Here is a 26,326-nt window from a genome sequence, read left to right on the forward strand (position 1 = left end):
CACTTCTTCTTATGCTTTAAGTTCTAGATCAGAAATTAATAAAGCTTATAATGTTATAAAGTATTGTAAAGAAGAAATGTATATAGAAGGACGTCTTGACCAACAACTATACAAGATTTACTAGTGAAATGTCGAACGGCACTACATAGACTGTACTATAGTCGAACACGGAAGTTCAAAAATAGTAATGTCGACGACAAAAAAACAATCTAGGACTGTGTTTTAACATGGGTCGAGGTAGGGGAGATGTTTGTAGTTCTGAATAATACTGAACACCTACCTTGACCCGTGTTAAAACCATTCCTAGATTTTTTTTTGACGTCGGCATTACTATTTTCGAACTTCCGTGTTCGACTATAGTACAGTCGATGTAGTGCCATTCGACATTTCAATAGTAAACCACTATACAACTATGTAACTACAATGTATCCTAGGTATCCATATTTATTTGGTATACCAAAAATACATATGGACATCTCTAATCCTCCTATGCGCCCTCTAGTCGACGGGCGCGGGTCACCTACATATGCTTGCGCCAAAGTAGTAGATGCGATTTTACAGAAGTATGTAGTTCAAGAAAATCAGATTTGCAAGGACTCATGGTCCTTCCTCGAGAAAATCATCGCTTTAGATTTCAATGCTCGGTACAATTTCCTTACAGTTGATGTTAAGGATTTGTATTCCAGCATTCCTCACACTATAGCTATTGATTGGGTGGGCAAAACGTTGAAGAGAAAAGGTGCTAGTAAAAGGGACATTGAATTAGTCAACGAATTAATGGAACTGATCCTCAATAAGAACTATTTTATGTTTGGTGAAAACTTTTATTTGCAGACAGTAGGTATAGCAATAGGTTCCCCATGTGGGGCTAGCATTGCTAATTTAGTCATGGCCCATTGGAAACATACATATGTATTTAACCATCAACTAGCTCAGGAAGGTATCGTTTATTACACCCGCTACCTTGACGACATTTTTATTTTACTAAATGGTGACGAGTCTTTTGGATGTAGGTTAGTCAAACACTTTAATAACACAACTAAGTTTTTGGACTTTACCTTTACATTTAGTTACGAAAACATCGCTTATTTAGACATCTATTTATCCAAAGACTTGAACCTGTTTTGCTATGTTGCTAAAGTACACAGGAAAGCCACGTTTTCTAACTATTTTCTACATTACACTAGTTGTCACCCCTTTTTTCAGAAAAAAGCTGTTGTTAAGGGACAACTTGTCAGGGCGGCCCGAATAGTGAGTCACGACACTGACTTTATCAATGAATGTGAGCTACTTAAGAGCATGTTTTTATTTCGTGGCTACCCTGAGATTATGCTGGATGAGCTTATAAGCGAAGTTACAAACAAACGTAGTAACAAGTTTTACAAACCACTTCTTCAAGTTAAGGGTTCACACTATCAGGTCACTGATATTAATGCTGACATTGAGACAAAGTGCCAGCATTCTTCTAGATTTGACACCACTCAAAACCCTAGATTTATTACTACCTTTAACATTGACAGCAACAGCTGTTGGAACATTATCAAGAAAAATTGGGATTTGTTTAAAATCGACACTAATATTTATGTGAAGTTGGGCCATTCTCCACAAGTTACATATAGGAAAGCAAACAACTTAAAATCAATGTTTGAGTATCAACGGCCTTTACGGTCAAGGACTATGGGCATGTATAAATGCCAGGCTTGCAACTAATGTAGATTTGTTATTGAATCTAATAGGTTTAGTGTGTGCAACAAACAGTTCAATTTAAGGTGTAGAGCTAATTGTAATTCCAATATGATAGTTTATTTAGCCCTATGCCAGAACTGTCCAGCGTTTTATGTAGGTAAGACGGAGCGTAGGCTCCGTGACCGCATGTATGAACATATTTATGCGATTAAAAAGGTGAAGCAAGACAATGCTTTAGCTAAGCATATACTTTCCTGTCCTGACCATTCTTTTAAGTTTATGGTCATAGATCAGATTTGTTATGATATTAGGGGTGGCCCAACTCAAGTTAAGTTGGGGGAACACAAGTTAAAGTGGCAGATTAGGTTAAACACTTACCATTACCCAGGGTTGAATGAACATTGTTCAATTTCCAGCATTTTAAAATTATTAAGTCTTAAAAGATGATTGTTTAGTGTGATTTAACCAAGCACCAGATCTTATTAGGGGATACACACAGTTGTGTCACCTTTTGTACAGTATTCATTATTATATAGTGTCACTGTTGGTTACTGTTTAACATGCTTGTTTTTATACCTGTCCTTTTAAAGTTTTGGGATTTTTAACTTAATCCAGGATGTTTAGGTTTTTTGTGATTCTATGGCTTTAAAGTGGATTTACCACTTAATTGTGACCAATTGGTTAAGGTAATTGGTCCTACTTATATATGAGCCTGTTTTTTAGCCCTAGTTTTGTCTGATGAAGTTTGCCTAAGGAAGCAAACGAAAAGCGCTTCACAACAATATATTTTACAATAAATTATTTAAGCAATTCGAGTGTCCGTTCCTCTCTTCACAGATTTTTGAGTATATGTTTTGGTTGTTTTAATTTCTTAGTTTATGGGATCCAGTATCTGTCTGCTTGGGATGACATGATTGACAGACCTTGATACTTTGCTAGAGAAGGCCTGCATCTGTCACCCCTGGATTTCCAAGTACTGGCTAAAGCTCTTGCCACCCCTATAGTGCCCTTTTAGGCAGTGTTCCAAAGACCAAATACCACCATAACAGCTATAAATAAATGCAATCTGGGGGTCATGCTGCTCAATGCTAGAAGTCTAAATCTCAAGATGCACTCGCCCAAAGCACTCCTCAAAATGGAGAACATTGACATTTGTGCTGTAATGGAGACCTGGTTTAAAACAGCAGAAAGCACCCCTGCGCTACCAAGCTATAATGCATTCCACACCTTTCGGCCTAAGAAAATGGACTGAAGCTCCAAAGGCAGTGGTGTCTCCATATTCATAAAGGATATACACACCTTCAGACTAGTAGCCCAGCATAACGCATCTGAGATACTTCAGGTACAACTAACATTGAGTAAGATGACGATTCAGGTCGTAGCCTGCTATAGGTCCCCAACCATGTCCCAAGACTCTCACTCCACATTCCTAAGCACCCTGGAAACTATTAAGATCCAGCCAAACACTCTCATACTAGGTGACTTCAACTATCCCTCCATCAACTGGGAAAACTACTCATATACCAATACACTGGCCCAACGCTTCCTGGAATTCATCAATTCCAATGCCCTCGACCAGTTCATTCTTACCCCTACCAGAGGAAGCAACATCCCAGACCTGGTTATTACTAACACGGGCAACCGTTGCTCTGCACCAGTAGTCAATTCCTCCCTGGTTAGATCCAACCACAAACTAATCACCATGGAAATCCACATCTCTCACACACCCCTCACAAAGGTAACCACCATGAAAAACTTCTCCAAAGCTGACTCTGGGCTCCTAAAATAGAGGTGGCTAACTTCACAGCACCCATGCCAATGGAAAACAGTTGCATGACTGCCAAATCATACACCAATGCACTGTACGAACATGTACATAAATGCATGGAACTAGCCATACAAAACAGAACCAAGATGCTCTTCTCCAAAAAAGGAAGCCAATCTGGTGGTCCCCTGCCATTAATAAACTCTACAACACAAGGAAGAAACTGCTGCACAAAAAGGTGAAGTCCCAAGACTGGAAAAACTCCCTTATTAGCCTCAACAAAAAGTTGAGATCCCACATCAAAACCTCTAAAGCCAGCTATGAAGGCAGAATTGCGGAAGACACTAAAAACAACTACAAAGCCTGCAATAGTTATATCAAGAATCTCCACAGCAATACCCAGATTTGTTCTGAGTTACTGCACAATGGTACCTCCTATACTGAGCCAACAGATATTGCCAACATACTGGCCGACAGATTCAGTGCCAACTTTACCCCTCTCTCCCCCCTAAAGGACCAATCACAATACTGGAAGAAAGGCCAGGCAGACAGCATTACTGCAGCACAGGTTAAAGCTGCATTGTCCAAGGCCAAGAATACAACTTCCATGAGACCCGAAAATATCCCTGGCTGAGGTCTACATGTATTACAAAGTGAACTGGCACCATATCTGTGTGCCCAGTTCACTCACAGCCTCACCTCAGGCTTTGTCCCTACCGAATGGCACACTGCTACAGTCATCCCTTTCCATAAAGGGGGAGCAACTACAGACCCTGAGAATTATCGCCCCATTAGCCTGACGAGTCTGATATGTAAAGCTATGGAGTGCATCATCATGGACCTAATTAACAAAGATGTAGGGAATCTCCAAACTCTGGATCCCATGCAATTTGGTTTTGTGAAAGGTAGATCATGCCTGGTTAACCTGATTGACTTCTTTGAGTCAGTCACCAGAGCTGTGGCTAAGGGTAAGGCAATTCATACAGCCTACCTCGATCTGGCCAAGGCCTTTGATACCATTCCTCACTCAGGAATTATTGATAAACTCACCAAACTAGACATCAACCCCTATATCACTAAATGGGTTGCAAATTGGCTCACAGATAGAACCCACAGTGTGAAAGTAGCAGACTCCAAGTCAGACTGCCAACCAGTCACTAGTGGAGTCCCACAGAGGATCAGTCCTGGGTCCTCTCCTGTTTGGCATCTACTTCTCAGAAGTCCAGACCAACACAGAGGGACTCTGGCTGACCAAGTTCACAGATGAGTGCAAGCTGGGAGCCATTATTAACTCCCCAAGTGATGTAGACATCCTACAGAAAGGCCTCACTGAGACCAATGACTTTTGTTGAAACCATGGCCTTAAGCTTAATGCCAAAAAATGTGTCGTCATCCCATTTGGGAAGAACTTAGTTCCCACTAATTACCAGATCGATGGGAGCCCACTGAACACTGAAGGCGTTATAAGAGACCCGGGGACACAGGTTGACAGCAACCTCTCCTTCAACCACCACATTGCCACTGTGGTCAGAAAGTCCTTCTATGTGGCACATCTCATTACCAATGGTTTTGCATCCAGGAAGAAAGAGCTCATCATCTTTCTCTACTCTTCCCTCATTAGACCAATCATTGAGTATAATGTCTCATTTGGCATGTACCTCACTAGACACCTGCAACAGCTGGAGAGGCCACAAAAGTACCTCACAAAGAGGATCCTAGGCCTTAAACACATGTCCTACATGGACAGACTCCAAAAACTCCAGCTACTCTCTGTCTCATATCGTCTACTAAGAGGCGATCTCTGCTTGACTTACAAAGCCATGACTGACCTAGCCCTGTTAGAAATGCTACATCTAAAGAAATCCCAATCCCTCCGCACCACATGCTCCAGAGACGTCAACCTCATTACCACAATCAATAGAACATGCTGGAAGGACAGGTTCTTAACCCAGAGACTGCCCATGCTCTGGAGTAGACTTCCCATACATGTCAAGCAGAGCACCTCACTGGCCCTCTTCAAGAGAAGTCTTGATGAGTGGATGGGAAATAGAAAGTTCACCCTGGGGATCACTCCAGTGGCTCTACTTGATGGAGGCACTGAGAACTAACGTCAGGTGGCACAATGCCAGGGCACATCTATGGGCTAAGCTTGTAAAGGCTCCAGGGCCTAGTACACACCTATGAACCTATAACTACTCTGCTCTTTGGCTCTGTTGTCCTGGGTAACATTTCATAACCTTGCATTCAGCAGATGCTGAATGTAATAAAGCTGCTAGACTTGCCATTGGTCCTACCTACCACTCACATCACTGCAGTTGCCTATGCGCCATTAACTGACTCCATTCTATTTAACACCTGCAGCATCAATTAAAACTTCCAATCAAAGTAATCTGAAAACTTGCACACCTACCCCTAAACAAGCTGCATTCCTTCTAACACCTTCATAAACTCCTTAGATCCTCAGACTTGACTTCCACAGTAAGCATGATGATTTAATATTTAATTATATTTATCACAAGAAACAAACTTTGCACAATCATACAAGCATAAAATACCACATCAATTATGTTAATAAGCCCGTATCTCAGGTAAATTCAGACTTGTAGCTACACTGTCACCTAAAGAATACTACCCAACTAGCCACTTTAAAAACACTGAAGTAATGCTGCTCTATCTGCATTCATTCTACCAAACAATTTACATGCATTCTTTTGCACAGTTGAGAACAATTACTGTAGACACTAATACAGATTGTATATGACGTATACTATTCTTCTACAGCCCTACTAAAGTTTCTATTCAAAAATGTATGATTATTGTGATTTCATTTTCAACAGGCTTCCTGTTATAATCACATGTTGATGCTGACAGGATTGCTGTTGTAATCACATGTAGATACTGACACAGGCTTCCTGCTATAATCACATGTTGATGCTGACAGGCTTCCTGCTATAATCAAATGTTGATGTTGTACCATGTATATATAATGCACAAGAGCTCCTTCCTCACATTCTCCATACTTGTTTAGCTTTGAAATGGACACTGATTTACTAAGCATATTTCCTCTATAAAACTGCTATAAAACTACTAAACAATGAAATATCTACATTTACTGTTCCTGTGCTATTCTGCCTGCAGCTTACTATCCAGTGCATGGCTTTGAAATTCAGGGTTTATAAGAAATCCTCAATTAATATATTTACACTGTCATTTGATGAATACATAACTCACAAAAAAACCTAATGAAGAGTCATTTTATATATATATATTATATACATACATGCATGGTGGTGGTGCTGCGGTAGCGTTGTCGCCTCACAGTTAGACGTTGCCCGTTCGATTCTCAGTTAGAGCATCTTCTGTGTGGTGACATGCGTGAATGGGCATTCCTTCGTTGAAGGTTCTGCGTTAGGCCCGGCAAGCCAGCACGTAAAAAAAAATCTACTGCCAATCATTAGCGGACCAGAGTTCTGCTGTGGTGACCCCTAACCGGGAAAAGCCGAAAGACACAAACAAACAAACATACATATAATATATCAAATAATTCATAATAATGTAATATAAACATATTATATATAAAAATTCATAATAATGTAATATAAACATATTATATATAAAAATATAATATAATATAATATATATATATATATATATATATATATATATATATATATATATATATGGGTCTACTTCATTTGATTGAAAGACCATTTGACCTAAACCCATTTGATCGAAATTTCATTTGATCGAAAACCAGTATGCAAGGCATATAACTGGGATTTGTCCCCCTCCCCAATCTCGTGCGACCCTGGACCTGGTATATATAGTTAGGGGGGTGGGGGACTTTAGTTTCCTTTAAAAGAAGAAAATAGCACAAAAAGTACAGCTGCACCCCCCCACACCCTGTATATATATATATATATATATATATATATATATATATATATATATATATACAACTGCATACACTATACAACTAATGCTCGTTAGGCTGCGGTGGTGCAGCGGTTATCATTGTCGCCTCAAAGCAAGAGGTTCTCCGGTTAGATTCTCAGCTGGAGCGCCTTCTGTGTGGAGTCTGCATGTCCTCCCCACGGTCGAGTGACGGTTAAAGACAAGCAGGTAGGTGCGTGTGTGAATAGGTGAGCCTTCTTTGAAGGTTGGGTGTCAGGCTGCACCTCGGCACAGTAAAAATCCACTGCCAATCATTAGCAGACTGAAGTTCTGATGTGGCAACCCCTAACCGGGAAAAGCCGAAAGACATTAGTTTTATACAACTAATGCTTGTCATTGTGTCCACATACTTGGGTTACCCTGTAGGCTAATCTTTTACATTTAACATTATTAAAATATTTTCTATATTTTGTAACATTTTGCATAACATTTTCAACATACGTCCTAAATGACAATGGCATTTCTAAGCTAATCCTTTCAGTTAAGGCAGTTATGCCTATCCAGACCTTGCTGTGTACCTCTGACTTCTGGGCTACTTACCTTGTCCACCATAGTAAAAAACAGGCATACAAGGACATAGAAACATATCCATAGCTTATGGAAAACTGCAGATAAAATGATTACAAGAAAACTGGAAGGCTGTTGCATTGTAGTCATCAAAACTATGAATTCCCCAAATGATGAATGTTGAGCATAAGATCAGAACTGTGCATGTGGTGAAAAAGAATGGGGCATCTCAGGGAGTGAGGACCACCTAAACAAAGTAAAACACTAGGGTGGGACTAAGTACCCAGAGCAGATGTCCCCTTGTAGAAAAAATGTTTTTGGTGAGTACATATCTGTTACACTTTGATTTTGGAGGCCTTGTGCAAAGCATAACTAACAGAAAAAAAATTCAAGCTATGTAAATTAAACCTCCCAGCAAGCCAGAGCTAAAATAAATAAATAAAATGTGAGAGCTCAGAAGACTAAAGCGCACAAAATCAAAGATCCAAGGAAGGTGTTATGGTCCATTTCAGTAAGGTTTGTTGAAAGTATGAGCCAATGATCAAGTGCCCAAAGCATAAATGTCTGCAATGGAGGCATTTTTTGAAGCAGGTGCTAGAATTAAACAAGCTTCTGACATTCAAGCTATATAAATTAAACCTCCCAGCAAGCCAGAGCTAAAATAAATAAATAAAATGTGAGAGCTCAGAAGACTAAAGCGCACAAAATCAAAGATCCAAGGAAGGTGTTATGGTCCATTTCAGTAAGGTTTGTTGAAAGTATGAGCCAATGATCAAGTGCCCAAAGCATAAATGTCTGTAATGGAGGCATTTTTTGAAGCAGGTGCTAGAATTAAACAAGCTTCTGACAGCAGCATTTTCCAAATGTCAGTTCACTACTTGGTGGTAGATGGCAATCCATTTGGAGGCGGTTTGTTTCATCACTGCAAGTCATCCTTCAGCTGTTCAGACTTCCTGAACTCATGTTCTCTTCAGGAAGAACCTGGGCTGATACCATTTCCTACAATCTGCCCAAGAAAAGAAAATATAGAGGTGAATGGACTGGTTTAAGGGCAAGTGTAACAGTACTGTTGGAAGAATGCAATGCCAGTCCTATGGTGCACCCAGTCCTTGTGAAAGTAGAAACAGGGACCCGAGTAACAAAAGGTGAGCAGATCAGCTTTTTAAATAAAATCAATCCAGTGAATGCTATTACCACAGCAACCTCAGTGCAGTTTGTTCTTGGACAACAACAGATTACCACTGAGAAGCAGTGCAAAAGACAATGCCCTTCTAGCAAAATAAAGTAATAGTACTGATGACATGTTAAGTGGCGAAAGACAAGAGATTGCACAAATGATTCCGTGTTTTTATTTACTTATTTGATATGCATTCGTTAGCAATGTATGTGAGCTTCCTTCAACATGCTTTAAGTCATGAACCAGGCCAAAGGACAGAAGGACATGAAATGTACAGCATAAGATGCAAAATATATTACTGTATAAAGCAACTTGAGATACAAAACAACTCTACTACAGGACAGCAGTACACTCATAAAATACTACATTTATCCTACAGTAATTATTATTATCATCAAATTTACCTACCCACCCCTTTAGTCCTCTTTTCCATTCTCCCATCTGTATATACTACAAATACACTTTCTGCCTTTCTATATATAGAGTGAATCCTAATAGCGCATAACTGTATTCCTTCTTAAATTTTAATGGTACATATGTTTGATTTCACTGTAATTACTTATGCTTATTATATTACTGTTAACTACTGCTTTGTTGATATTCTCCATGGCTGTTATTTTTACTTGTACTCTACTGGGCTGGGTTGGAAAATGGTCAGTTTGGATCAGTGCTTTATTAAATAAGAAAATAAAGTTCACTGCAAGAAGAATATATTGACAAGACTTGACAAGTTTAGATTTTCCAGTGAAATTCATTAAGCAGTATGAGTTTTCACTGAGTAATGCAAAACAATCCTATACAAAATATTTCCATATAGACAACAGCGTTGGGCAGGAGGTGTAGTACTAACAAAATAAGGATAGCTAAGCAAGCAGGTGTAATTACTGAGACTGGGAATTATTTACAATTTACTGATTATAGCTCATAGTTTAGTACTAAGCTAACTGCCCTTGTGAGCCATTTTAAGCTTAGCCAATTATCCGTTGTGAGACTCAAACCCTGCATCTTGTGTTTGTAAGGCAAACACCTTAGCCATTAGGCCACCCTCCCAACCATATTAAATTTCATAAAGGAAAGGTTAAGATCTATACTGTGCAAGCTACAGTAGGTACCAACATATGAAGATCTGATAGTACATGAGAAAAAGGAAATGTGTTCCTCACCTGAAGAAGGTCTCCACCTGGCTCATGTTTAGCTCATAGTCCTTTCCTCCAATTTCTTGGCAGTGAAGTGCAATAAACTGTGGTTTGAGCTTGTGAACCAGCTGCAAACAAGAGGATAACCACAAAATGATGAAAACAATTGCTTACATAATAGTTGTGTTAACAGCACACAACACCATATTGCATTTTGGAGCAAAAACCTTGTAAATTAAAAAAAAAAAATGTTAACAGCCTAGACGACAAGTCATAAAATTATACAACTATTATGTGGCCCAGCAACAATTTCATTTAGAATACAAGCAAAAGCAAGACTTTTTTTTAAATAATTGACACCCAAATCATGCAAGCATATGCAACCATGTATAAAAATACACTGACATATGCAAAAGCATACAGCACAGCAGCTTTAATCTTCTGCAAGAAGTCCTATTTGATCACATTTATAACTTTATAATGTGATTAAAGTGAAACTACATGCTTCATCAAAAGATTAGGTTTACATAACTAAAATGTATTTGACAGTGGTTCTTAAAATACCTTCAAATAAATCTCTTGGGAAGATATACCTACTGTCTTTGACAGTGCTCAATATGACAAACTGTACATACAATTAAATAATGTTTATTTTGTGTTACTATGTTCACATGATTTCACTGCTTTAGCTGGCAATATGCATTTGCTCCACTTACATCACTATGCAGGGTTTCCAGCATCACTAGGCTCAAATCAGGAAAGGTCAACAACAAACACTCTGGCATTACCTTTATATAAAACACTGTTCAAAGGGATTTAGAAACATCAAACTGCAGGTAAGAATATATTCTTCTTTCTGGTACTTATACATGGAGGATCTTTAAAACTGAATACGCCTACCCCCAACAAGGACACATATGCACTTTCTAGATTGCATTGCATTGTCACAAGATTACAATATATTACATGTTGTAAGACAGCGCTGCACATGACAAAACCAATTTTCTGGGTGACATGTACTATTAGAAGTAGCCAAAGAGAAGCAAATAGCTATAAAGAACAGAAATCAAAATGTAAAAAATATGTATAAATGTATAAAGATGTCAGTAAAAGAAAATACCTGATCAGTCAAGCTTATCTGAGCACTGCAGCTATCCCCCACCCCCAGAGATGCTTATCCCATCCTTGCCTTGCTCTGTACCAAGCGACTCCAAATGCCTCTGAAGATTTACAATGTATTATTACTTCAAGCAACACATCCCAAGGACCTAACACTCTCTCAGTGAAACATTAGTTCTTCATGTATAACATCTGCACGGAAGTTACAATCACAGGTAATGAACAGGTACTGAATGAAAAACAAGTTGGAGCCATGTGACTTTCTATGAACCATCAAGCTAAGTGTGACCTAAGCAAAAAGCCAGATAAGAAATGCTTTTAATGATGTGACAAAATTATTTTATATTGCAGACTGCTTATCAATAGGATGATAAGTAGGAAAGCCTGCAAATGTGGCTTAGGCACAGATAAAGTACAATGTTTTCTCATGGGTACTACTAGCAAAGATAGGCATAAAAACTAGGTAAGAAATGGCTAACCTTCCTTGACCATCAGGGATGTATGGGCAGTAGGTCAAAAGGTTTGTGTAAGAATTACATTAGCAGCAACCAGATCATTGGTCATTGTTCATCATGGTAACAATCTGAATTTTACTGGAGTTTCTACACAGCTAACATTTACTAATGGCCATATAAATAATCAGGAACCTTTAGATACAGCAATGTGGTGTCAAGGTCTACATGCAAATACTGATGGAACAGGATAAAGTGAAGGGACTAAAAAATGATGCAAAGATAGAGTGGACCGAGACAGGAAATAAACCACTAGGGCTTATTAAAGCCTCAAGCTGAAAATGGGCACAGATTTACTGACTACGAAACCATTTACATTATTGTGATAGAAGGTACTTATGGAACTGAAAAGGTGCAACTCACTATAAAGTGCCTAAAACAATGACATGATAAATAGAATTCAGAAGCAATGAGCCTCTGGGGTTCTTGTGCATCCTTAACTCCGAGATTGCCTAGATTGGAACAGACCTGGTTTAGCAAAACAGAGAAGGGGTCTGATTTAGCATATTCTTGCTTGCTGCCTCATATGCACTACCCTGGAAAGTGGGCAGGGCTAGCCAGTTGTCAACAAGAAAGGTATCACTTGTTAAACTTCTTCACATCACAAGCATTCGCTCATTAACCTTCATAGATGGCAATAAAGATGATCCCACACATCATTATCATAGACAGGCACACTAGCAAATATATACATACATACATATTCATGTGTGTGTGTGTGTGTGTGTGTGTGTGTGTGTGTGTATATATATATATATATATATATATATATATATAGATAGATAGATAGATACACGTATGTATATGTATTCATTTTATAATCACGAAATACTGAAATATCTAATTTCATTATTTCGAGACTATAAAGCCGAACATCCGAAATAGCGAAACCCCATAACTGCGAATCTGGAAATGTTGAATAGGTGGTTTTGGTGGTGCACTACTTGACGTGGGATGTACTGTGTGCCTGATTTACATTTCATATGTGGATATGATTGGAGATTAGGGTAAGTGAATATATTTTTTATGGGTTTTGGGTAAGGATTTGAGTGTGTTCAGAAGTTTTAGGTGTGGGTTAGGGTAAGTAGGTAAGAGTATGAGTGTGTAAGTGTTGAAAGTGGTGGTGTTTGCATATTTGTGATGTGTGTGTGCGCGAGGGGACTGTAGTGTGTAGTGGTGAGTTTACTGCCTTTTTCTGTTTGGTGTGACCTCGGAGTTAATATATATAAGTAGCAGTGGTGTGGTGGGAGGAGCCCCCCTAATGGGGGGGTTCCCCCCATTATAAGTAGGGTAGGTTCATTTATTTGTATTGTTGTGTTTGTGTCTGTTTTGTTTGTTTGTTTTAATGTGGGGAGGCTGGTGTATGTGTTGTGTGGTGTATGGTGTGTTTACGGTCGATGTTTTGAATTTCGCGGTTTTCGGTGTTTTGGTTTTTAGGCTTTATATTCTCAAGATACTGAAATTCTATATTTCAGTATTTTGAGAATATAAAGTGAATCTCTCTCTCTCTCTCTCTCTCTCTATATATATATATATATATATATATATATATATATATATATTGATGCCATACAATCCTGCTACAAACACTGCACTGTCAATGCTGTCCCTCCCGCTACAAACTTCACTTGCTACAGGAAATAAGGAACTACTGGGCGGTCTTTTTAGTACAGCATGAAAAAGGATATTAAAAGTGAGAAAAAGGGCAGAAGGAGATATGGTAGATCAAATGGAGAATAAAAGAAAAAATATACAGGGTGTACGCAGAAGTCCTGAAAATCAGCAAATAATTAATAGATTATATGAAGAAAAATGACAAGAGATGAGATGAAGAGGAAACAGCACTTTCAAATTCTCAGATGAAATAGAGTCACCGAAAAAAGAGGATAAAGAGAAAAATTATAAACATCCCCGAGGGAGTAGAAGAAAGAGATTGCAAGGGTTACATGGTTGAACAACTAAGCAACTGTACAGGACTGCTCAAAGAAACTATCCTGTTAGACAGAGCCCACCTCAGCAAGAACAGCTGCCCACTTCCCACAAACAATTGTTAGAAAACTGGAAACATTTCAACTGAAACATGAGTTGCTGAGTCTTCTATATCACAAAGGGGAAACGTTGATGATTAGGGAACAGAGAGTGTTCATGGACCAGAACGATTTACTAGCAATTAAAATAAAATGGAGTAAATTTACCCCTTACTTTAAACTCTGCCGACAAATATACTTGCAGTTCAAATTGCTTTATCCAGCGGTATTCATCATTTTTTTTTCCATTAGGAAGTAAAACCCTATTTAAACCAGAAGTGGCAGTTACAGAGTTGGAAAGGTACAGGTAAGTACTTCAGAAGGTAGGTTTGACAGAAATTGAAGAAAGACAGGGGGACAGATAATCAAAAGACATCCAGAAGAGCAGAGGAAAGATTGTCATCAAAACCTTTCCCTCTGTTTAAGAGAAAAATGCAGCACATACAGACAGACAGTGGCAAAATAGAAAGGCATACAAAGTAAGTCACAGATTTGTCATTAGAAGAGCAACTATTAGTTATATCAAGTGGGTCCACAGATGGAAACGAGTAGAAGGTTGGTCATACTAGACAGAAGGACTTTTACAGAACAGTAAGAGAGTGGAAGCATATGTGTCAATGTTCTAACCTTTTTTATTAGGAGATCTTCTTCTTCTTTCGGCTTTTCCGGTTAGGGGTCGCCACAGCGGACCATCTGTCCGCTCATGACTGCCAGTGGAGTTTTACAGTGTCGAGTTGCCAGCCCGGCGCCCAACCTTCCACAGAAGGCACACACACATGCACACACTCACGCCTAGGGCCAATTTAGAGTGTCCAATCCACCTACTGCATGTCTTTGGGATGTGGGAGGAAACCGGAGCACCCGGAGAAAACCCACATCTGGAGAAGGAAAATCTGCAGCAGTGTAAATGTTTTCAGGCATACAAATTATGAAAGGATTTATAAGTAATTGGACAGCCAGAAGTTGACAAGAGTGGTACACAGTCAAAAAGGAAAGGTGGACTGACATACTAGACTACTGGAATGATTTATAAAAATGCATTAAAAATAAATGTGCAAAAGCTGTTTTGTTTTGTGTTGCATATAGACTGAGGATGGCAAGTAGGTTATAAAAACTATGCATTGCGGGCTGGACAGGAAATGGAACAATGGGTCTAGTAAATATGTGAAGTATTTCATTTATGTGAAATAGAAATATGAATTGAGCCGGTATGGAGAAGGAATACTCTGAAGGTCACAGTAAGGGGGTGGTTAGTGGCGATGTCAAGAAGCTGTCGCCAGTTATAAAGGGCAGCCATATTGATTTCTTAAGGAAGTAAGACACAGGGTAAGCTTAGAAGGAGGAGCACGAGGGAAGTGAAAAGTAATCCGATTGGTACAGGAGAGTTGGCATATGGTGGATGAATTTAAGACAACAAAATGTGGTATGAGAAGATTACGCTATATATATGTGAAACCTGTTAATGAGTAACAGGAAGGCTCAATATACTCTACAAAGAAGCTAATAAATGAAAATAAAATAGATCTTAAACTAGGTAATATGAGTACAAACAAATATAAACTCAACAACCCCTCTGCCTGCCCTGCTCTCACCTTCCATGTTACTCTCTACACCCCCCCCCCCCGGCCTCTCCGGAGTGCTAATCGGCATCTTCTCTCACTTTACAAACCCAAAAAGAATATTGGCAAACTACTTTACAAACACTCTTGTCTCACTAAATTGGAACAAACTCCCTCTCCATATTATATCCTACCTTTCCTTTCCCTGTTTTAAAAAGGAGCTTAAATCTCACCTACTAAACTTGAAATTATTCCGTTGCCTTGACCACACGTAGTCTTAGTCTGTCCTACTGTATAACCTGTTGTATCTCCTAACTTTCTCTGTTAGTAACTTCTGCTTAAACTAATCTCCTAAACCCTCAGCTCTACTACTATAGCCCCCTCCCATTCTCCACACTATTTATCCCCCCCCCACTTCCTATCAATGTCTAAACACTGTCCTTCTTTTGAACAACGATTATCTTTTTGTTTTTACTCTCATATGTAGTCAATTTTAGACCACTGCTATAAGTGCAACCCTTAATGTTCATAATTTTTTCTTTTGTCTTTATCTTTATAATTAATTTCATATTTGCATTATTTTTAATAGTTTTTGTCCTGTATGTTTATCTTTGCTTATGTTTGCTGGGGCTCTTTCCCCTTGGGTCTCCAGTGAAAATGGGTTGCTTACTATCAGTGCAATGCAAAGAGTTAATAACTTTTTCTTTTTTACAATTATTTTATTTATTTATTTATTTGTTTATTTATTTATATTTATTTATTTTATTTATTTATTTTACATTTGTTAAAGGGGTTAGTCCAACTGAGCGTTTGGCTCATTTTCAGTGAAGACCTGGGGAGAAAAGCTTCTCAATGAGTTTAAAAATTTAACAACAAACAGTTAAGAAAATATTATTTACAAACAAACAAACAGTTAACAAAATATTTACAATCATCTGCAAAATACATTAGGGTACAATGTCACAGAAAGAATAATCCCTTCATAATTCCTGTTAGGTTATATACAGCATATATACAAAAAAAAGCATAGAGATAAAGTGGTTAAAACCAGTGAGACAGACAGGTTAAAGTTTATTATGATAGACAGGGGAGGAGAGGAAATTGAGGAGGGTATATCTGAAAAGAATAGAAGGAAAGAAGATAGTGGGAGAACAGTGATTGATGAAGGGTATAAATGCTGTTGTAGTACTATGTTTGTGGCGGAATCCATGTTAAGTGTGTGTGAGAAGGTTTTCTTGTAGAAGGTACTTCATTATCTGCTTGCAAATGCATTTCTCTAGAATTTTAGAGAGGGGAGAGAGTATAGCAATTGATCTGAAGTTTGATATATCAGAGGAATTACTGTCTTTGTGAATGGGCAACATAAAGAATTTTTTTCCATATTTCTGGGACATATGATTCAGAGATGGAGCAGTTAATCAGGATGGAAACTGGATAGGCTAGGGGTTCAGCAGCAATCTGTAGGAAATAGGAAGGTAGATTATCAGCTGAGGGGGAGCAGGGTTTGGAGAGTAAGGATTTAATATAGTTGATAGAGATTTAAGGGAAAAAGAGTCGGAAGGATAGGGAGAAGAAGTAGAGATTGTGAGGTTATTGGCATTTTTCCTGGTGGGAAGAGAATTTATTATGGAAGTTACTGAGTCAATAAAATGATTGTTAAATGTAATAGCAGTTTTTTCTGGAGTTTTATTTGGGCAAGGGTTTGGAGGGGAAGGATTTCCAGGATGTAAAATGTTTTGGGGGTCCGATATTAGGGTAGTGGGAGGGTTAGCATAGAAGTTTGTTTTGTCTTAGTTAATAATTTTCTTTATTTGGTTCCTAAGTTCTTTATAGGTCTGTAGGAGAGAAGGGGTCTTAGTTTTAGTCCATAATTTCCATATCCTGTCTCGGTTTTTCATCAGGGTTTGAGTAGATTTGGTCAGCCAAGGAGCCGTGTTAGATTTGATTCTAATTGCACAGAGAGGAGCTAGGGAGTTTAGAATGTTCAGAAAGGGGGTGTTGAAAGAGTGGATAGCCTCATCTAAGGGGAGAGTTGTGAGATGACACCAGTTAATTCTAGACAGTTGGTCAACAAAAGAGTCAGAAGGTTGAGATTTTGCAGGAAGTGATAAACTTGGATGGTCTAGTGAAATGGGGAGTATGTCTGTTTACTGTGATAGGGCAGTGATCACTATGGGAGGGTTGGAGGGTCATGGTAGTTTTGGAAATGAAAGATCAAAACCCAGTCCAGAAGAGATTGTGGAAGGTGTGACTTGTTAATAAAGGTAGGGGTAGTGATTAGCTGCTCAAATCCATGTAGGTAGATACAAGAGGTAGTGTTGGCAGTTTGTACTGAGTGCCAATCAATGTTTACGTCCCCTAGTGTGATGGTTTCATTATGAATGGTCTGAGAGAGGTGGGATAGGATGTTTTCGAGTATGTTAAGATTATCTCCAGGGGGGATATATATTACTACTACAGTTATGGTGGTAAAGTTGTTAAGTTTAAAATTGGCAAGTAGGAGTTCAGCTGTAGAGAAAGAGGGTAGAGTGAGGATTGGACTAGTTACAGAGAGCTGATCAGAGTAGAGTACAGCTACTTCTCCTCCACTTTTATTTTATCAAGTCTAAGGATGTTATAGCCAGGAGGGATAATTTCACTATCTTGGTAGTGTGGGTTCAGCCAAGTTTCAGTTAGGGTGACTATGTCAGGAGTATAGTTAGCTACCAGTCAGCCCTAAGCCAGAATCATTCAGGATTACTTCAAGAATTAAAATGTTTCTGTTAATATTCAGGGAGTTAGCTAAGTAGTATTTACGTGGGGAGAGAGAGATAGTTAAGGTGTAGTTACTGGAGGGGTACAAGGGTCGGTATAGGGCATCAGGTTGCCATGGTGTTGTGCTCACACTGGTTACAGATACCGATATTCCAAGGTGGAATAAGGTAAATGTGTTCAGATAGGATTTCAGATTATTATTTGCACATAGACAGAGGGGGAGGTTATCAAACTTTCTTTCCAGTCTCCCAAGGTTTGTGCTTCAGTATGGTTTAGGTTTGATTCCCAGTTTTAACAGTAATTGTCAGAGCCTTGAACTGGGATGCAATTTTAAGGTGCAGAAATGGGACAGAGCTAGGAGAAACAAAAATACATAGTATTCTGTATTGTGATTCTTATTTAATATTTGTATACGGTCACTTTATCTTTACTTATCTTTGCTGGGGCCTTTCCCCTCGGGTCTCCAATGAAAATGGGTTTGTTTGCAAACTCAGCTGGACCAACCTGGTTAACAAATGTGAAATAAAATAAAGAAAGACAGAAATATAGAAAGAAAGAAAGAATGGATATAAATGGGCCTGAGTTTCCCAACAGTAGGGTGCACAGGAAATGAAAGTGGGAATGTGAAAAGAAGGGGAAGTTGCCTATATGGAAAATGTAAGGCAGGGAGAATGGGGTATTAAGTCTCAGGGAGCTATCATGACAAGAAGCTTATAAGACATAAGAAAACATACGCTCACAGATCCAGTAATTGTAGATCGGGGGAAAATACAGGGTGGGTTAATGTACAAAATTAATTTTAAAATAGTTGGGTTGCTGAGGAAAAAAATAAAACAACCATTGTTTGAGGCCGCTGATGACAAAGAGAGGAAAATCAAGGAATTAGGGAGAAAGAGAAGAGTATAAAGGGGAAAGAGAAAAGCTCATGGTACTACAAACAAACAATAATAGGAAAAAGGGTAGGAAAAAATAAAAGAATGGCAATACAATGTCTTACATTGATGTAAATGGTTTCACAGACAAGAAAAAGGTAAATAAAATGTCAGAGTTTATTAAACACTGGGGAGCACAGATGGTAATGTTACAGCAGGACACACCTAAAAATACAGGAACACAAGGAACTAAAAAAAGAGAGGTTTCGGGGAGGAATACCAGACAGAAGCATGGGTGGAAAGAAGAAGACATGGAGTAATTATCCTAATAAGGAGAGGGGGTATCTATAAATATTGATGATCAAACAGATGAACAAGGAAAATTTGAACTTTTGAGGGTAACTGGGAGAATAACAGAATTACTATGCAAAATGTCTACATTCATCCAAGAATTGCTGTGGATTCTAGGGAAATAACAGCATTCTACCATGGCATTATGGTGTTAGCAGGCAACTGGAACTGGGGCAGAAAGGGGATATACATTTTTTAAGTAAATACGGTAGTTGGTCTAGGCTAGATAGAATGTTTTTGTGAGCATTATAACTATACATCCTAGGACCCTATAAGATCACACACCAGTATTAGTGGATTTAACAGCCCCCATAAAAAGAGGAAGACACTGGGGGATATGTACAATTTGGTTGAAACCTAAGAAAAAATGGATAAGCTTGTTCAAACAGGTAGATGAAAAATTGGTGGAAATACAGAGAAAAACCTGGATATGTGATTAACGGCTAGGAAAAATCAAGGAGAATATTAAAGAAAAAGTTCAAAAAGAGAAAAGAAGGAGCTGAAGAGAAGGAATATGGTTTATGAAATATAGGTTCAGAAGGATGAAAGAGTTGCAGGATGGGGGTCTTAATAAGGGAAAAAGAGCAACAGCAGCTAAAGACCTATGGAATAAGCATTTGTCAGCAGTAACAGGAAGCAAGCAGCTACGAAACGTACATCCAAGCATCAGAACATGCTGGCTAGCAAACTAAGACAACAGATGGTGGACAGATGTGTATATTTAGTGAGGTTTACAAGACTGGGGACAATGTATGAAAATCCAGATCAGATACGTAGGATATTTGTAGATTACTATGCAAAACTACAGATGGGACAGAGAGAGATGGAAAGGATTGGCTCGTTAGAACTGGTGAGTTTTTTAGGAGAGTTAGAGATCCCTAGAATAATGATAGAGGAGGAAGAGTTAGGGAGATCTGTAACAGAACAGGAAATAAATCAGATGACATCCCCGGTGAGAGGAGATCACCAGGTTGAGATGTGCTCTCCATAGAATTATGGACGGAATGCAAACATTATCAGACATGGCAGAAGCTGTTTAATATAATTCTAGAACAGAAAAGGTTCCACAGTCATGAAGAACAGCAATTACAGTGATACTAAAGGAGGTGAGAGACTCATCAAATCAGAGATCATATCACCCAATGTCAGTATTAAAACATGATTATAGGGTGTGTGCAGCTATTCTAGTGAGTATATTAACCAGAACCTTCCCAAAGACCATTTACATAGATCGATTTGGTTTTGTGAAGCGAAGGAAAATATATGACAATATTTTGAAAACAAATATGATGCATTTCTAAAGCTGAGGGAGAAAGGAAATCCCTGATACTTTTAGGTTGAGATCCAGAATGAAAGCCTTTTAGAGTGTGTATTGGGGGACCTTGTAAGAAATAATATATAACATGGGCTTTCTTATGGACTTTATCTTGCTGTTACAGGAAATGTATAACAATTCCAAGGCTGTGATTAAAATAAACAGAAAAGTAACCCCAAAATTAAGGATACGCAGAGGCACTAGGCAGGGATGCCCACTTTTCCATTATCTGGCTTGTATTTAGAAATTGTGGCACAAAGGCTAAGACAATCTAATATAAGGGGTTGAGAGGGATTTGGGGAAGAACAGAAGTTTGCAAATGTTTGTGAATGTTTTAGTTATATACCCAACCAATCCAAACCAAGACATAAAAAAACTATTTGAGATACTGAGACAATTTACATAATTGTCAGGGTATAAAATAAATGAAGACAAAACAAAGGCAATTTGTGTAAGTTATGTGCCTACCCATAATTTGGTATAGGAATACCCCTAGGAGTGTGGATTGCTAAGAAGTCAGAGGATTCCTCCAAAAGAATCATGGGATGAAGTGAGAGAAAAGATCCTCAGGAAGATAATTAGATGGAAAGTGTTAAAAGTGAAGTAGGATCTGAGGGTGTACGTAGTGAAAAAAGTTTATAGTGCCTCTAATATTATACTTAGGACAAACTTTCATATATGAATCAGAGAATGAATATGAGAGTCAAAGTTTAAAAAAAGCAGTAATGAGGTATACATGCGATGGAAAAACTTCACGGTAGAATAGGAGAAGATGGTCTGGGGGTTGAGTGAGGGTGGAATGTCAATCTCAAATTTGGAAGTGTACCACATGGCAGTGCAGTTTAGATTGTAATATTACTTGCAGAATTCTAACTATAACTCAAATTGGAAAGCGATGTTGAAGCAAGATGTAGCCAGTCAGCCCAGCCAGTTAAAATGTACAGAATTTAAATATTACTTCACAAGAGCTAATTGTTAAGAAGAGTAAGAAGTGAATGAATATATAAAGGTGGAAATCTGAATTACGGCCTACTGGGTTAGGTAAGTCAAATATTTTAATGGGTATGTCACTGACAAATAAATGGTGGGAAAAGGAGAGGAAATTTTATTTTGGGGAGGAATTAAGGGTTGGGGCAGATAAATAGAGTAGAAAGAGCTCCTAGACCATTATAAGGGATGGATGCAAGCTACAGGACTGGTCTGACTCCTGGAAAGCCACAACAGAAAAGTAAAAGGAAATAATGTAGAGTTGCCAGGTGTGCGTCAACTTTTAATAGAAGCTTGGAAAGGGGAGGCCAGGAATACAAAATTAATAAGTAGGTTGTTTACAATGTTAATGGAAGACAGGGTAAAAAAATGAGAGGAAGCACAGATACATATGGCAAAAAAAAATGTCAGACAGAGCAATAACTGAGGAGAGATGGAGAAAGCATGCTTGTCACCAATCAAAGCGTCTACATCGAGAAAATTTAGAATATTTGGATGGAAATACCTACACCAATATTTTTACATGCCAGACAGGTTTAAAAATGCACACAGAATATATTTGGGAGGTGTAGTAAATTAAAAAGGTACCGTAAGGACTTGGACAAATTGTTAGGATAGCACTGGCAACTACATGAAATGGATTTTACTGAGTTGGGTAGGCACTTGCGTGTACAGAAAAAAACATTAAAGCTTTAATAACAAAGCTATTGATAGTTGTGAATAAAGCAATAACAAACAAATGGAAAACACATTAGGAGCCATAGCATGTGCTTCAGCTAGACCTCTCACTACTGAACTGCATGTGTGAGAAAAATCAGATCTTCTCAACTAGACATTTGAATTTTCTGTTATTTTCAATGAATTAGGACACCTACAGTACTAGCTTATTTTCAGAGATTCAGAAATAACCTAGTTTATCACACATCACATTTATCAATTCCCTCCTCTCTGCTTTTGTTTTTCTGTCTGGGCACATGTGCAATACAATGCATTGCTTGTTTTGAGATGTGACTCAGAAGTGTAAAGTTATGCTGATCACTGTCTGCAGACAGCCTGAGGAGGTAGTGGAGTACAAAAAAGAGTGAGGATAAAGGTGAGGAAAATTACAACAAAATTTCAAAGGAACCTTTGTTATCTTTGCAGATTACACTGTGTCTCAATTTCAGGTCTTCAGAGGCCTAGTCAAGAATAGCTTACCAAACCTTAAAAAAGGAGGGAAACGAGGGGCAAACACAGAAAACACAGACAAAAAAATAAACAGTGAACACAATACACGACGGGAGGGATTTTAACCAAAATGTACATTTTGATAGGAAGTTACCAGCAAGTCTTTTTAACAAAGAATAACAACATCACATACTCTATAGCACCATACATCATACAAAGGATATTCATGCTGCCGTTTTTTAAGAGTTTTATGTCGTAATTTGTTGTGTTGGTGTTACAATAAAAGGTATTTATTGCCGGAACAGATGCAAATGGTTATGGCTATACACAATTTTTTGTGGAGTTATTGGAAGAGTTTAAGATGAACAAACTATTTGGGGAAGACAGCCTTTATAGTAACCGTACCTGCCTTTGGTTACAAGTTATAGTTGATTCGTGGACTATTGATATTCATACTACGTTACTGATCTAAATACTACCTGAGGCCATCTCTGCATTTATGCTGTACTGTATCAAGGTTGTAACTGCTGTACTTTTCCACTATGATGTCTGCACTGTATTTTCATTTGGGTAATATAGGAAAAACAACCAACTCAGCCCAGTCAACTTTCCAGCTACCAAATCAAATCAACAACTAAATTCCTAGGAAACAATGTGGACTGGTTCATCTTAAAACAAAATACTCTGAGCACTCTACAACTTCACAAACACTCCGGACATTCTACAACCTCACAAACACTCCATTCATTCTACAACATCACAAACACTCTGGGCACCCTACAACTTCACAAACCCTCTGGGCATTTTTCTCCAGCAACCTAGGATTAATTACTGAAACAGATGTTGTCATGGGAGGGAGTTTAAAGAAAAGAGAATGTCAAAGCCAAATTGCCTTTTACAAGGGAACAGCAAGTAAAATATCATCATCGAAGTATCCTATAAAGGGGGGGGGGGGCTAAAAGATGTCTGCACACTGAGTAACAGCTTATTTCTAGCTCTCCCAGTGTGAAAACAGAAACTCAGTAGAGAAGGCCAGTAGACTTGTGTTTATGGGTAAATTTCAGTAACTGGCTAGTAAGTGCACTGCCTGGGTGTCAGGAATAAGAAATACAAAAGACTTAGAGAAAAAATCAGCTACAAAACGTGACAAAGAAACACTGACTGGGGAAAGTTCTGCAGCTGTTCAGCAAAAAGCAATGCAACCTTCAGACATGACTTTCAATAATCTACAGGAAGATATAAGACAGCTGCACACAGACCTGGTTAAAACAAACAAAACACTGATGAAGTATATGAACACAAACAACAAAAGGCTGGAAAAAATGGAAGAAGCTTTAAACAGATATTCAGATGAGATGATAAAGCTGCAAAAATCAGATGTCAAAATGAAGAAAAGGCTGGCTGAATACGAGACTGCTCAGAAAGAGACATTTCAAAAAAATAACATAATTAGAGGAGAGAGCACGTAGTGAAAATCTAAGATTTTCAGCTATACCAGAGAAGCCCGAAGGAATAGACTGCATTAATTTTATGAAAGTACAAATAAGTAACTGGACGGGTATTCCACAGCAGGAGCTGTTAGTTGAAAAGCACATTGTGTGTATGCTCCAAACCTAGCTATAAGAAAGCAACCTAGACCTTTAATAGAAAAGATGCAATCCTACCAGAAGAAGGAGCTGATTCTGACATAACTGTGGCAGAAGGCCAAAATACTAAAAGTGGGATACAGCAGAGTGTTTGTGGAGAATAACTTTTCATTGTATACCAGGCAGAAGAGGAGTAACTTCTTTCCACTATTCAGGGAATGTCAGGATACAGGTGCGAGATTCAAACTGCTGTATCCAGCTGTCTTTAGGGTATTCTTCCCTGGAGGAACAAAATCATTTTTTGAGGAAGTACATGCTAAGGAGGAAATACAAAAGTTTACCCAACAAAAAGTGAGCTGTGAAACAGAAGGAGATTCTGCTTCTTGTTCTTCAGGTAATAAAGACCACAGAGAGACTGTATCTGTGAAACCTTTTCCAGTACTTCAACGGAAAATGTTGGCGAGAAGGAAGAAAGCACAACAGTTGGCTAGAAGAATTAAGAGTACATTGGAAATAAAACAGAGACAGGATTCGGGCAATGGAGAAGAATAGTAATAAAATCAGTACCGTAATGTGGGATTACAATGCAATAATTATATTTGCGAAATATGATGGAACAAGAAAATCTGGAAATATTGGACTTTTTCAAAATTTGTTGGATTTGTGGGGGACTCTAAAGTATATGCCCTACTTCATGTCATTAATGTTCGGAAAAATGCTTTGGGGAGGGGAAGAGATGGAAAAAAGCTTACTGTAAGTAAAGAAAATATTTTCTTTTCTTAATAGTACTGTATTTTGGTGTATGGTTTTGCATGCTACTTTAAAGTGTAATGGGGACTGTAATCAGGTGGTGTTATTTTTCTTTTTCTCCCCTCATCCCATTCTTCTTGTACAGTTTTGAGAAATATCGACAATGAAATGACAAAAAAAAAAGCTGGTTAAAAAGGCATGACAAAGTTAAATTTAATGTGCATGTTCTTATTGTTGCATTGGGAAATTACTGGATTAAGGACATTAGACTAATTAGTTTTAAGATAGAGCAAGTAAATGAAAAAGAATATTGAATATTATGAGTTTTTTTCTCTAACAAAAGCATGTTGTATACTCAGTAGCAATTTTGCAGCTGGTCTTCATGTTTCCATGGAACCAAGCTGAAAAAATAAACTGTCTGTTTAGTTCTCATGTTTCCATGGAGACAATCTGATAAAGAGAAACTGGAGACTGTCTGGTGGAAGGGGACTGGGTGAGGGAAAAGAGAAACTGACAACAACACAATGTTCTCTGAAAGAAAACATGGGTCTTCTCTGCTGGGAGAGCTTTAAAGATAAGACTAAACCAATTAGATTTGAAATAAAGTTTTCTTTTTTTTTTGAAATGATGGGGGTACTGATACAAACAGGTGCTTTTTTCTCTCTCTTCTTCACTCTTTTTCTTTGTTCAGTTTTAAGAAACGTAGGCACTGCAATGTAAGGGAAAATGGAGGGGGAGGGTCTAGTCAAGAGAGTATGACAAAAGAAAAATCAGTGTGCTTTTTCCCATGCTTGCATAGGGAAATGACTGGGTTACAACCCTAGGCATTATCCAGTAACACATTTATTACAAAGCACGTAAATGAAAAAGAATATTTTTATATTATAAAGCTTTTTTCTAGTAAACAAGGTATCCTTAGTTTTGTGTCTGGTTTACATATCACTAAAAGACAAATTGATAAAGAGAAACAGCTTGGAGAAAGTGTTTACTGAAAGCATTCAAGTGTTTTGCCAGCTTGAAGAGCTACAAAGATAGACAGAATCAAATAGTATTTACTAATAGCACAGGCTGTACCATGCATCTTAGCATGACTAACCTTTCT

The 26,326-nt window shown here is 38.2% G+C and overlaps 1 protein-coding gene across 2 annotated transcripts in view; it reads right to left on the reverse strand.

Moving 5' to 3' along the window:
* LOC122811267 (inositol polyphosphate-5-phosphatase A-like) overlaps window positions 1-26,326 on the reverse strand; it is a 1,048,439-nt gene that overhangs the window by 530,955 nt on the left and 491,158 nt on the right. For both annotated transcript variants that reach the window (XM_044082997.1, XM_044082996.1), the window contains exon 3: window positions 10,253-10,353. In XM_044082997.1, the coding sequence (XP_043938932.1) occupies window positions 10,253-10,353 (101 nt within the window). The remainder of the gene's footprint in view (window positions 1-10,252; window positions 10,354-26,326) is intronic.

The sequence above is a fragment of the Protopterus annectens genome, chromosome 9.part0 (genome assembly GCF_019279795.1).
Source record: "Protopterus annectens isolate FY-2018-M chromosome 9.part0, PAN1.0, whole genome shotgun sequence".
Lineage (NCBI taxonomy): Eukaryota > Metazoa > Chordata > Ceratodontiformes > Protopteridae > Protopterus > Protopterus annectens.